At 40.7% G+C, this 12,606-nt stretch overlaps 2 protein-coding genes across 2 annotated transcripts; both read right to left on the bottom strand.

Moving 5' to 3' along the window:
* Positions 1 to 2,539: 2,539 nt before the first annotated feature.
* On the bottom strand, positions 2,540 to 3,520 carry LOC142185564 (olfactory receptor 5B12-like). The gene has a single exon (XM_075260992.1). The coding sequence runs from the start codon at positions 3,518 to 3,520 to the stop codon at positions 2,540 to 2,542; it is 981 nt and encodes a 326-aa protein (XP_075117093.1).
* Positions 3,521 to 10,389: 6,869 nt separating this feature from the next.
* LOC142185563 (olfactory receptor 5B12-like) lies at positions 10,390 to 11,331 on the bottom strand. The gene has a single exon (XM_075260991.1). The coding sequence runs from the start codon at positions 11,329 to 11,331 to the stop codon at positions 10,390 to 10,392; it is 942 nt and encodes a 313-aa protein (XP_075117092.1).
* Between the last annotated feature and the right edge of the window lie 1,275 nt (positions 11,332 to 12,606).

Here is a 12,606-nt window from a genome sequence, read left to right as displayed (position 1 = left end):
TCTGTTATGCTGCCCTCTATAGGAAGCACCCTGAACATCATGCCCGACTTTCCCAGAAGCCTTTACTGCATAATGTGGGGTTTTTACCAAATCAATTTTTCAGCTACGGAAGGCCGTTTCGGTCTGGTTGGACCTCATCAGCACAACGTAGAGAGAACTGACTTGGTAGAAGTCAGAGGCTGATAGACCAGATTATGGGGATAATGTTCCTCCTTAAGGAGAAACCACCTATTAGGTGTGTCAAGACTTATACAGCCATAGTCACTCCACTGCAAGGGAACATGGGAGGAATATGCAAATCTGCCTATAAGGAAGATCCCAGCATCACAGAGAGAAAGAGTAGGATGATCTTGCTCACTTCCCCTGCCAGTGCCATTGCCAATTCTATTTTTCCAAATAAGCTGGTGATACCTCTTCACATGAGTGCAAAGAGATCTAGTCCGTACAGTTCCTGCATTCGTTCATATACAGCCATGGCTAATATTCTGCCTGCAGATCTTGCACTTTGCTATGGATTTGTCATTTGGCAATATACAAATAAAAAATTCCCACACAGGAGATGACCAATGTATCTGCCACAGCCACCACCAGTGCCTCCACCCCCAGCCCCAGAACTTCCAATAGGTCTACCCCAGGTAGAATTTTTAGATTGATCTGTTTAGTTGGGGCTCTGCATTGGCTGGAATCATCACTATAATCACTGCCATCACCCTCTTCCTCTGATTTCTTCCTCTGGCACATTTTCTGACCTTGACTCAGGTCCTATGCACAAAAGAATACTTTTTGGTAATATAACCATGGTATTATTGCACAGCCTCATAATTTCTACCTCCAGAATTCTCTCTAGTGCCTCTAGACAAGTACCAGTAACACAACCCCTGCCACCACTACCTCCACCAGCAAGAGTCATGTTTCCCCATTTCCACCTTTGCTTCCTTTACTTGCAAAAAATGCTGAATTTTCTCATCCAACTCATCAAAGACAGGAGGAAAACTCAGACTAGGAGAAATATTTTTCTTAGCAGGTGACACATCACTAATTGAGATCTCTGTCAGTGAAGATGTAAAAGATATAGTTCATAATCTAGAAAGGGCCTGCGGTAAATTAGAGGAAGACAACACACAAAAATCATTACGTTACAATTCAAATTATGTCACTTTAAGATGCAACATCCTTCTTGTACCTGAGAGGAGTAAGCTAACTGTTCAAAAACTTCATCTTTATTTGTAGGAAGTACAACAATCCTGCAGGTACTGGCAGTGCTACTGAAACCAAAAGTTGTTGCTGTTGCCACCCATTTTCTTATTGTTAATACTTGCACAAGTTTTTCCTCCGTCCTCTCCTTTAGCTTGTCCCCTGCCCTGTTTTTTCCACTCATCTCAATGCACTGCTTATGTAACAGTGACTTGCAACAATTCTGACACTCTTTTTTTTTTTTTTTTACAGAAATTTATCAAGAAAATTAATAAAGCAATAAAAGCACCAGTCAGTGATTATTAGGCTAGAAAACACTGTGTGAGTTGGCTTGTTTTTGGTGCCGTGATAACAGCACTTTGTATGAATTTCTTAACAAAGGAAACACTATTATCCAAAGAAACTCTTAAAAAAAATTAGATTTTGGACTATAAAGTACAACATGCTGTGACAATCAGTTTGTTTTTTATTTCGTTTTTCGTTTTTTACACTGTGATAACAGCACTTTGTATGTATTGGTAGTAAAAAGAAATCCATCCTCTGTAAGTATACATAGATATATGCCAATCCATTACAAATAAAAAAAATTAAGATTAAAAATTCCTTTACAGATTAAAAAAAAAAAAAAAACGACTAAAAGAAAGTCACCTTAAAAAATAAAATAAGGTTAAATAAAACACAATGATCATTTCTTTGAATATATAAAGCTTATCGAGTTTCAAGGAAAGAAATCAATACAATGCACAGATCTGGTGTCCCCATCACAACATCTGTACAGTAAATAAATGAATAAATAATTAATAAATTAGTTAATTTTAATCAATTAATAACCTTAGTCTATGATGATGAGCACATGCCGTAAAATAAAAAATAAAATCGGCAGTAGAATGGCTTTTTTTCTGCAAAGTAAAATAAATAAAACTGAAAAAGTATAAAGTACAGCTAATCCCTAAAAAAGAAAGAACTACATAAAACAAGTAAAACCTCCAGAAAGCAAAAAGACAAAATTAGAGTTGAGCCGATCTTGAGATTTCAGGATCGATTTTAAAATCCGTTTTCCGATTATTTTCCAGCCGATCCCAATTGCGATCGTGAAATTTGCTCGATCGGGATCCGATCTTTCCCGATCCCGATCGCTCAACCCGAGTCAATGCTCAAGTCACTTTTAGGGTTGAGATTTCAAAATCCGATTTTCGATCATTTTCCACTGTGAAATTTGCTCGATCGCCGATCGGGATCTTGATCTTTTCCGATCCCGATCACTCAACCCTAGACAAAACCAAAAAAATATTAATGTCCGTGAGGCCCAAAAAACGCTCCATCAAAGGTGTTAACCTATAGCAAGTTAGATTTTTTTCTTCTTTCTGTTGACACTTCCTCCCATTATACAGCAGGAGGCGCTATCTTGACACTTCCCGATCCTCCTTCTAAAAGCCGATTTGATGTCTTTATTCTTTAGGCTGTAGATCAGGGGGTTGAGCATGGGGACAATTGCTGTGTTAAACAAAGAATACCATTTTTTGGAGCCCAAATTATTACTTGGTATGGAGTATTGAAAGATCAAAGTTGTGTAGAGCAATGTGATGACGGTGAGATGTGAGGAACACGTGTAGAAGGCCTTCTGTCTCCCCATACTGGAACGTATCCTCAATATGGTGGTGATTATGAAGATGTAAGAGGTTAGAGTGAAGAGGAAAGGAATAACTGTATAGACGATCAGTCCTTGTATATTGGACAGTCTTTGCAATATTGTGATATCACTGCAGGCAATTTCCATAAAGGGCAGAAGGTCACAGCAGAAGTGATCAATAACATTCGTGGAAATACAAGAGATCTGTGACACTAATAAGATGAAAGGAATGACTTGTATAAAGCCAAACATCCAACAAAATGAGGACAATAGAAGACAAACCTTATAGTTCATAATGATTGTATAACTGAGGGGCCGACAAATAGCCACATATCGGTCGTAACTCATGGCCGTCACGATGAAAAGCCCTTGAGTTGATAGTGATGCAAACATATAGAACTGGACCATACAGGCCAAGTAGACCACCGTGTTATCTCCAGTGAGGAACGTTAGAAGGATCTTATGTAGGGTGACAGTGGTAGACGTCATGTCCACTATGGACAGATTGGAAAGGAAGAAATACATGGGAGTGTGAAGATGGGAGTCCAGGCAGACCAGGAGAAGAAGACTCAAGTTCCCGACAAGAACAATGAGATAGATGAGCAAAACCAGGACAAATATCGGGGCCTGGAGCTCAGGAACATCCGATATTCCCTTTAGGATAAAATATGTGATGATGGTTTGGTTTTGCTTCATTTTTGTATCCATTTATAATGCCTGGAAGACAACACATTAATAATTTGCTATAGTTAATGAAATAACTGGTTACTTTGTGTCAATGTCTGATATTGTAGACAATCATAGATATGGTATTATCAGTACTGGACTGAGGTTTCTTGAGTCCACCAGAGAACATAGACCATAGTAATCTTCCAATGTGAATGTGTTCTGTTGGATTGGTATTATTTTATAACCTAGACCGACCCGAGGATCCTCTGGTACTCTGGTGGACTAATCCAAGATGGTATATTATAAATGGCATATGGTAAGTTTGATACAGACATTTCATCGGGACCGAGAAGCTTCGAGGGTCATCTGTGGTCAGAGCTGAAAAGTTACGAGTCAATGACCAGGTTTGCTAAGCAAAGGTTATTACAATGACCAAGGTAGTATTGTTATTTGCAGTGCTATATGGAGCTTTGGGTGACTATAGTTGGCTCAGCAGGTCCGGAACAAAAAGTGGCGTAGAAGATCAGCCCTTGGAAGCAACTCTATAGCCAGGCCATCCCGGGAGAGGTGACAAAATGAGATGACTCCTAGAATGGATTCTACTCCCTGACCTTGGACTGTCCATCACATGACCTTGGACTGACCATCACATGACCTTGGACTGACCATCACATGACCTTGGACTGTCCATCATGTGACCTTGGACTGTCCATCACGTGGCCATGATCTTTATCTATTCACAGTAAGCAGAATGAATGACAACAAGTAAAAATGTAGAAAACCATGAAGAATTGATACAGAAAGTTATTGGAATATTCTACAACTTTTCATTGTACAAACAAGAACATTTGTTTTCAGAATCTGGACAATTCCTTTAAATGATACAGAAATGTATATTTACCGGATTCTCTGGAGATTCCTTTGATGAATTACTGGATTCAATGATAAAATTAATCAGGACTTGCTCAAGATGGTGGTTCAGAGCATGAAGAGGGATCCAAAGGACACGTTCAAAGAAGTATTGGCTGAAAGGTTATAATGTCCTTGTCACTTGTTACCTATTATTGTGCATTTTAGTGTATACATCCCAATTATAGGGTCATCTATAGGGGACAACCTTGATTTAGTCAGTTACCATGCAATGCCATACACTACCCTCATGCCTCAGTCCATCACATGTGCTCTGACAGTCAGACCGGGATCCGCGCCGCCGCTTTATACCTCTCCCCTTCCCACTAATTGATCCCTTTGCTCTTGTCGTCTCCTTTGCGACTTATTAGTCTTGTTACGTGATTGGGAATTGTTTTTTGCATTATCTGAGCCTTGGTGTATATGCTATACATACGATATATACGGTCTAGACCATTATTGATCCACATGTAAAGGTTTGGTTGTGTTGTTCTTATTATATGAACCATATTTACACAGACAGAAACACATTGGTCATATTTAGAGATGAGCGAGTAGTATTCGATAGAATACTACGGTATTCAAAATATTCGTACTCGATCAAGTACTACTAGCTATTCGCAGTAAATATTCGATTCAGAGCCAGCGTTGATTGGTCGAATGCTATACAGTATACAGTGTATAGCAGTCGGCAAATCAGCGCTGGTTCTGCAGCAGACTTGTCCTTGCTAGTCGGGAGAGCTGGCAGCTTGCTGTTATGAGGGAGCTTACTTTTTCTCATAGGAATGAATTGACCAGCGTTGATTGGCCAGTGTACAGCATTCGTCCAATCAACACAGGTTCTGCTGGAGGCTCGTCTGTGAGGAGGCGGAGTCTAAGATCGGACCACAGCAGTCTCCATTGTGGTCCAATCTTAGACTCCGCCTCCTAACAGACGAGCCTCCGGCAGAACCAGCGTTGATTGTCCGAATGCTGTACACTGGCCAATCAACGTTGGTCAATTCATTCCTATGATAAAGAGAGTAAGCTCCCTCGTAACAGCAAGCTGCCAGCTCTCCTGACTAGCAAGGACGAGCCTGCTGCAGAACCAGCGCTGATTTGCCGCAGGCTCGTCTTTGCTAGTCGGGAGAGCTGGCAGCTTGCTGTTACGAGGGAGCTTACTTTTTATCTGCACAACTGCAAGCGCTGTGCAGTTAAAGCACACGGACCCCATAGACTATAATGAGGTCCATGCGCTTTAACTGCACAGCGCTCCTCCTGAACACTCTCCTCCTGCTACTTGTGGACTTGGTGACTCTCCTTTAGCCGAATAGTGTTTTCCCCTGAAACGAGCATTTTCCCCATAGACTATAATGGGATTCGATATTCGGTCGAGTAGTCCAATATTGAGGCTCTACTCAAAACGAATATCGAATCTCAAATATTTCACTGTTCGCTCCTCTCTAGCCATATTGTTATATCTTGTGTCAATAATTCTATCAATCCTTTGGGGCATTTTATATTTTTAGTTAAGTTATTATAGTTCCGGGGCTCTTCGGAGTATAACAAACATTTAGGGGGTGATCACACGTAGGGATTGTTTTTATGCTGAATTTGGCAAGTAGAAAATTTAGGCTTCGGGAATTTGAAGAAGATTTTTTTTGTGCTTGACAAAAACCAACGCAGATTTTGATGCTGAATTTATCGCAGATTTTGACGCTGAATTAAAAGCAGAATTTGGAGTCTGCCACTGTATTTTACCTTAAGCAGGGCCAAATTTCACAAACAAATTTTGACAAATTCTGAGTCACATTCCACATTCAATTCTGCAACAAATTATATTCTGAAGAAAGTGGTGTATCCTCCACTTCCTATTCATTTCAATGGGTGTTCTTGGGCATAATCCGCCTGAAGAACGAGGAGGATGCTTATTTTTTTCTGCAGCGCTGTGCATGGTAAGTAGAGAAGAGGCTGATCAGCTGAGATCTTGGGTGTCGTACCCCTACAGATCTATAAATTATTACCTATTCTGGAAATTCCTATTAAACTTTAATCTTTGCATGAAAGCTGTTCACATCTAACCCGTTATGTATCTCATAGGCTTGGGTTCTACACCAGGACCTGCACCGATGTCAAGAATGGGGATCTGGATGCAATGGCTGACCACCTCACAAGGTAGGACAAGGACATTTCTGGGATATCTTGAGAATATATTGTAAAGGTCCTAGACCTTCTCTTTAAGGCAATTCCTAGTGCAATGGGCCATGTCAGGGCATGCTGGGAGTTGTAGATTTCACATTATGGAAGGTCACCATTTATCATAAAATCTCCTGTTTTTAGGTCCTTTCCTGCCTGTTAAACTCCTCAGTTCACTGCTCAGTCCTGTCTTCAGTGAAGAAAGACTGCAGAGGTCTATGGAGAAGTGAGTGCAAAGCATAGAGACACGGACAGAGCAGATAACAGTAAGATATCTCAATAGGGCTTTATTCACATCTACACTGCTCAGTACTGCTAAAACCTATTGGAATGCTTCTATAAAACTGCTAAAGATCTGCTAAACACTATTTTTTGTTACAGCGTGTCAGTGCTTGTTTCTCATTCGCTGAGTGCCTCCTCCCCCTCCCTTCTCTGTAGACGTCTTTGTAATCTGATCTACATGTGAGTTCCAACCTATATTCAGGAGATGTCTGAAACTTCTTAGGCTGAGGCCCCATAACTATTTTGTTGCAGATTTTGCTGCAATTTTTTAGCCAAAGCCAGAAGTGGATTAAACAGAAGGAAGAAGTATACCAGCCTTCTTCATATTTCCCATTCCTTTTCGAGCCATTCTTTACTTTGACTCAAAAGATCGCTGCAAAATCTGCAAAAACAAATGCTGCGTTTCTGCAACCAACATGAGGCCTCAGCCTTAATCTTCTATGCTGGAGCGTGCAGGTTAATACATTGAATCAGAAGAAATATCTGCTTGTCTGACAACTATTCCATGTGCTTGGATGTCTTTAGCTTGTCTCAAACACATTGGGGGAAATGATCAAGGAAATAGTGACAGAATTAGGGCGTGAATTGACCAAAAAACTGTCTAACATGTCTTGTGACACATTGATCACATGTTTTAAACACTTTTTAGACATATTTACAGCTAGTATGATAAAGGGGGTGCTGGAAGGTGCTGTTATCCAAAAGAAAATTTGTTGTAAACTAAGCCAACTAAGAGGAGGTGTAAAGTTATACTAGACAGTGTTAGAATTGCCCAATTGTAACTCCCAATAACAATTGCTAGGGTAAGGGAAGACAGAGACCGTGATCCCTAAACCTAAGCCCACCCCGCGTCCCTACCTATTTACCGCAACTGTCCTAATGATAGGAACAACTGGACGACAAAGCCTACTCTAGATATGTGATACATAGAACAGGACAAGGCAACACAGAAGAGGAGTCAGCAAGCCAAGGATCAAACTAGAGAGACAAAACAGTACCAAATCGCAATCCAAAAGAGTAGTCAAAAAAGCCAAAAAGCAGATTTCAGAAGATACAATATAAGAGCAAGGGAAATACTTAGCAAAGTCGGAGACATAATAGCCAGCAACCATATGAGGGCTGATGGCCAATGAAAGGAAGTCCAGAACCTGCCCCAGGCTTGATTGACGTAACAGTCTACAGAATATGGCAGATTTATCATACAGCATCATACACTGTGATAAACCTGGTGTAGTATAAGACTGTCTAGTGTAAGTTTGCACTGTATAACTTTTAGACAGTATTATTATATGTGCCCCATTGTGGCTACTGAGGATCCAGTACTTGAACCATAACACAGGGGAATGCTGCAAAGATCAATGTATAAATGTGGCAACGCATTACCTGGAAGGTACAAACTCATTCTATCGGAGAGTAAATGCTGCTGCAACACAAGATCTCACATTGTCTATGTTGAGTCAAATTATTTTGTAGCTTTCATGGTGTACAAAGCCCAAAAGTCAAAGATTTTTCTATTAGTCTCACTTTTTTATGCCTGAGGAAGGCTCCAGAGTGGCACATGGGTGACACCATTTTAGGAAGGATTGCCAATCTGAGGAATGAGATCCGGGGCTGGTGACCTGCGGCCAATCCTATTGGCATTATGTTCTATTATAGGCTGCTCTATGCAGCCTGTAATAGAACTGACAACATCAACTGGGCCCTTTTCCATTAAATGCCAGCCCAGGGGAGGTGTATAAATAAAAAAAATACTTATATTCACCTGCCCTGGGCTGAGCATCTGCTCTGGGGCTCCTCCTGCCAGTAACTGAGTTCATGCAAGTGGTCACATGGGGGTGCACTGGTGCAATGACATCATCACGTCCCATTTGACCGCTAGAGTACAAGCCCTAAGTTGGAAGACAGAAGAGTATGCCGTAGACCACAGGACGGAGCGGAGATACCCCAGAGGCCATCTGGTGAAGACCTTACTTGGCTGGACGGAGCTGTGTGTTTTATCTCACTATCCGTATAACACTAGGGTGCCTAGGTTTTGAATTGCAACATTTAACAACAATCTGCCAAAAATAACCCCGCACAGGGGTAGCAAATGAACTATCAGAGGTAAAATAAAGCCCTGAACTATATAGGTATAAATATATACTTTAATACAACATAGTAGACTCAAGTAACAGCAAAAAAGAGAATAAGGTAAGATAATATATCACAGAGTAACATAAAATACACACAAATGTGCTTCTGTATAAGGAATGACTGGATATAATAATTCAGGCTGGGTATATTCTATGGCTATGTATTGTAGGGGCTGGGGATGTATCTTGGTGTATAATTTGTAATAGAGAGTAATTCTGTTTCTTCTTTCTCTGCTTATACTATAAGAGTAGGATGTTTCCTCTGCTTATAAATTTGGGCATCCATAGTAAGATATAGTAAAAGCGTAAATGGGTCTTTCCATCTCCCCGTGTGACCAGTTTTCCTGCTGTCTCTTCTTCTCACTTCCTGTATTCTTCCACAAGCTAGGAGGCGGCTTTGACTTTTTGATGAACAGGACACTATGAAGAACCTCTAAGATATAGACATTGTCTTTACCCTGAGAGATTATTATTATCACTACTAGATGTCTAATATAAATGTAGACCAAATAATATGCACAATAAATGTATATCACATTACACAGGTTCAGAGAGAACACCAAACACCAATGTAATCTTTGTGTTTACATAGAGAGATAGCAAAGAGTGTCTAAGTCTTTATCAATAAATTGCAATTAGATGGTGAAGACTGGAGGTAAGACCAAGACAGCTGGTCAATAGCCAAGGCCGGAATATACCGTGAGGTATTAGAGTTGTTGATGATGTGTATATCATTTAGGATCTTACGAACATTATCAGGGGCTAGCTCCTAGAAATTTTGGTAATATATAAGAAATGCAGAATATACGGAGAGTCCAGGCCATGGCTTTTACAGTTTGGTTGCATTCAACTCCAACCTGGTGTCCCTTATAAATTTGTGAAGATATCTGGAGGGGTTTCACAGGTAAGATACTTGTAGCTCAGGGATTTTATAATAAGTTTGTCTTTCCTCTAGCCCTCACTCTTTTAGTTTGACTCACGTGGGGGACTTCAGCACTATTCTGACTCTAAGGGAGGGAAACCCCTTTATTTTATATATAGCGTAAGACCCTCCCAGCTCAGGGGGCGGGGTCTGCTCTATGTATCAGTGTCGTACATGGATCCTATTGTGCAACAGCACAGTCTATTGATCAACACTAGTATTGCAGCTTAACAGATTACTACAGCAACATTAATATAAACCACAGCATGTACAGATATCAGCACAGATATATACATATATACAATTATTGCAGTAAAGACACAAAACTGTACAGGCCAATGGGGCCGCATGGGACATGATATGACACAGGCGCCGTATATGTTCACTCCAGTACAGGCACATGCATAGTGGCGGCCATGAATTAAAAATGGCGGCTTACACTACACAAACTTACACCAATGACTTATCTGGTATTACTAAAGAAATGCAATCTGTGCTTTACACTTCTCCAACCTCCATCTGAAGGCCGTCTTGACATCTTTATTCTTCAAACTATAAATCAATGGGTTAACTACAGGAACGATGGCTGTATTGAACAAGGAGAACAGTTTTTTGGAGCCCAAACTATTACTTGGTACCATATACTGGGAGATGAGCGTGGCATACATCAACAGGATTAGGGCAAGGTGTGAGGAACACGTGTAGAAGACTTTTCTTCGACCAATATTGGAACGTATCTTCATGATGGCCCGAATTATAAAGATGTAAGATGTAAAGATGAGAAGAAGTGGAATAATGGCGTAAATGATGAGTCCTTGAATGCTGGAAAGTCTTACCAGGATAGTTGTGTCACTGCAGGAAATACTCACAAGAGGGACCAGGTCACAGAAGAAGTGGTCAATCTCATTGGAGGAATAACAGGAGATCTTAGATATAATCCAAATATAAGGAATGACTTGTATAAAACCAAAAACCCAACAAAATGAGGCCAACAGAAGACAGATCTTCAGGTTAATCATAACGTGATAATTCAGGGGCTGACAAATAGCCACATACCGGTCGTAGCTCATGGCCGTCAATACGAACAGTCCATCGGAGGATAAGGATGCAAACATATAGAACTGGACCATACAGGCCACGTAGAGCACCTTGTTATCTCCAGTGAGGAACGTTAGAAGGATCTTATGTAGGGTGACGGTAGAAGTCATCATGTCCAGCATGGAAAGGTTAGCCAGGAAGAAATACATGGGAGTGTGAAGATGGGAGTCTGTCCAGACTAGAAGAAGAAGAGTCAAGTTCCCAACAAGAGTAATGAGATAAATGAGCAAAACGAGAACAAAGATCACAGCCTGGATCTCAGGAACATCCGATATTCCTTTTATGATAAAATAGGTGACGATGGTTTGGTTTTGCTTCATCTTTGCAACAGTTTATAATACCTGGAAGACAACAGAGATATCACTTAGTCAATACATAGAATACAATAACGATATTCAGTCACTAATACTGGGAATACATGTCGGGAACCTCTCTGTACCACCATATGGAATTGGGCAGGGAGCCAGAGACATAGTATGGGCATGTATGAGGCTAAACTATGGAATCTGCCAAAGCCCAGAGTCACATTAATAGCCCGATGCTATTCAAGCAATGATATCATATAGGTGAACATGGATACAAAAAGATACTCCAAAGAGACTGAATAGACATCCTCAACGATCATTCAAAAATGAGCACAACCAAGTCTACGGAGAGATGGAGCGAGAACTCCAACAGTGGTTACCTGTAGACACCTGCAGACCTCATAGACTATAACAGGGTCACCCAGGTTTCCCACCAGTTTTATACTGAGATTGGTGGAGAGAGTAGTGGTTGTTGGACTTCGCTACACAAATTTTAGGTGGAATCTGTGGTGGAGTCTACTATGGAGACTCCAACGCAGATGTGAAACTAGCTTGAGAGACTCTGTAATAAAAACATACATTCTTTTTAAAGGTACGGCTTCATGCGCAAAGTCTGACTGAATTCCAGGTTCCCATTAAGTTTTCAGAGCAGATCCACTGGACACACAGAATCGGATGACCCTGGTGGCACTCTCCTTAGATAACACACCCAGTCAATTATTTTCATGATTTATACCAATATCCACTAAAACAATACATTTAGTGTGGCTCGTATATCTATCTGTTTGCCAAACAGCGAGTTTGATCAACAGCTCTCTCCCCAATTTCCGCATAAGCGTGCACTCTTGGTTGAGCAGTAACCATGGTTAAGTAGGTTAGATGAAGATTAGTTTATGCTGGAACCTAGTAAATCCCTCATGGTCTTCTTTTTTGCAATTGTCTACTATCGAGGAGCCATTGGGTTCACCTTGATTCTAGATTGGTGGGATCTACCAAACGTTATCTAAGGGCGGCATTTATCTATTTATCAGCAATGTACAACATGGCGGACCAAAGCTGGACTTAGACACAATGTATTCAACCCCATAGAACCTGGATGGAAGATACGTCACTAGGCCAGCATTTCTGAAGTCCCAATAGGTCAGAATTCGGGGATATTTTGTTCCAATTCCTTGATGACAATAATTAAAGCTCCAGGAAATTCCAATGAGGTTTCTGGAGGATCTGAGTTGACATCACCGTACTAGAGAATTCCAGATGTAATTTTGGGGTCTACAAAAACATTCTACA

The sequence above is a fragment of the Leptodactylus fuscus genome, chromosome 11, assembly GCF_031893055.1.
Source record: "Leptodactylus fuscus isolate aLepFus1 chromosome 11, aLepFus1.hap2, whole genome shotgun sequence".
Lineage (NCBI taxonomy): Eukaryota > Metazoa > Chordata > Amphibia > Anura > Leptodactylidae > Leptodactylus > Leptodactylus fuscus.
The sequence above is the reverse complement of the archived record's forward strand: the minus strand, read 5'-3'. Positions and strand labels throughout refer to the sequence as shown.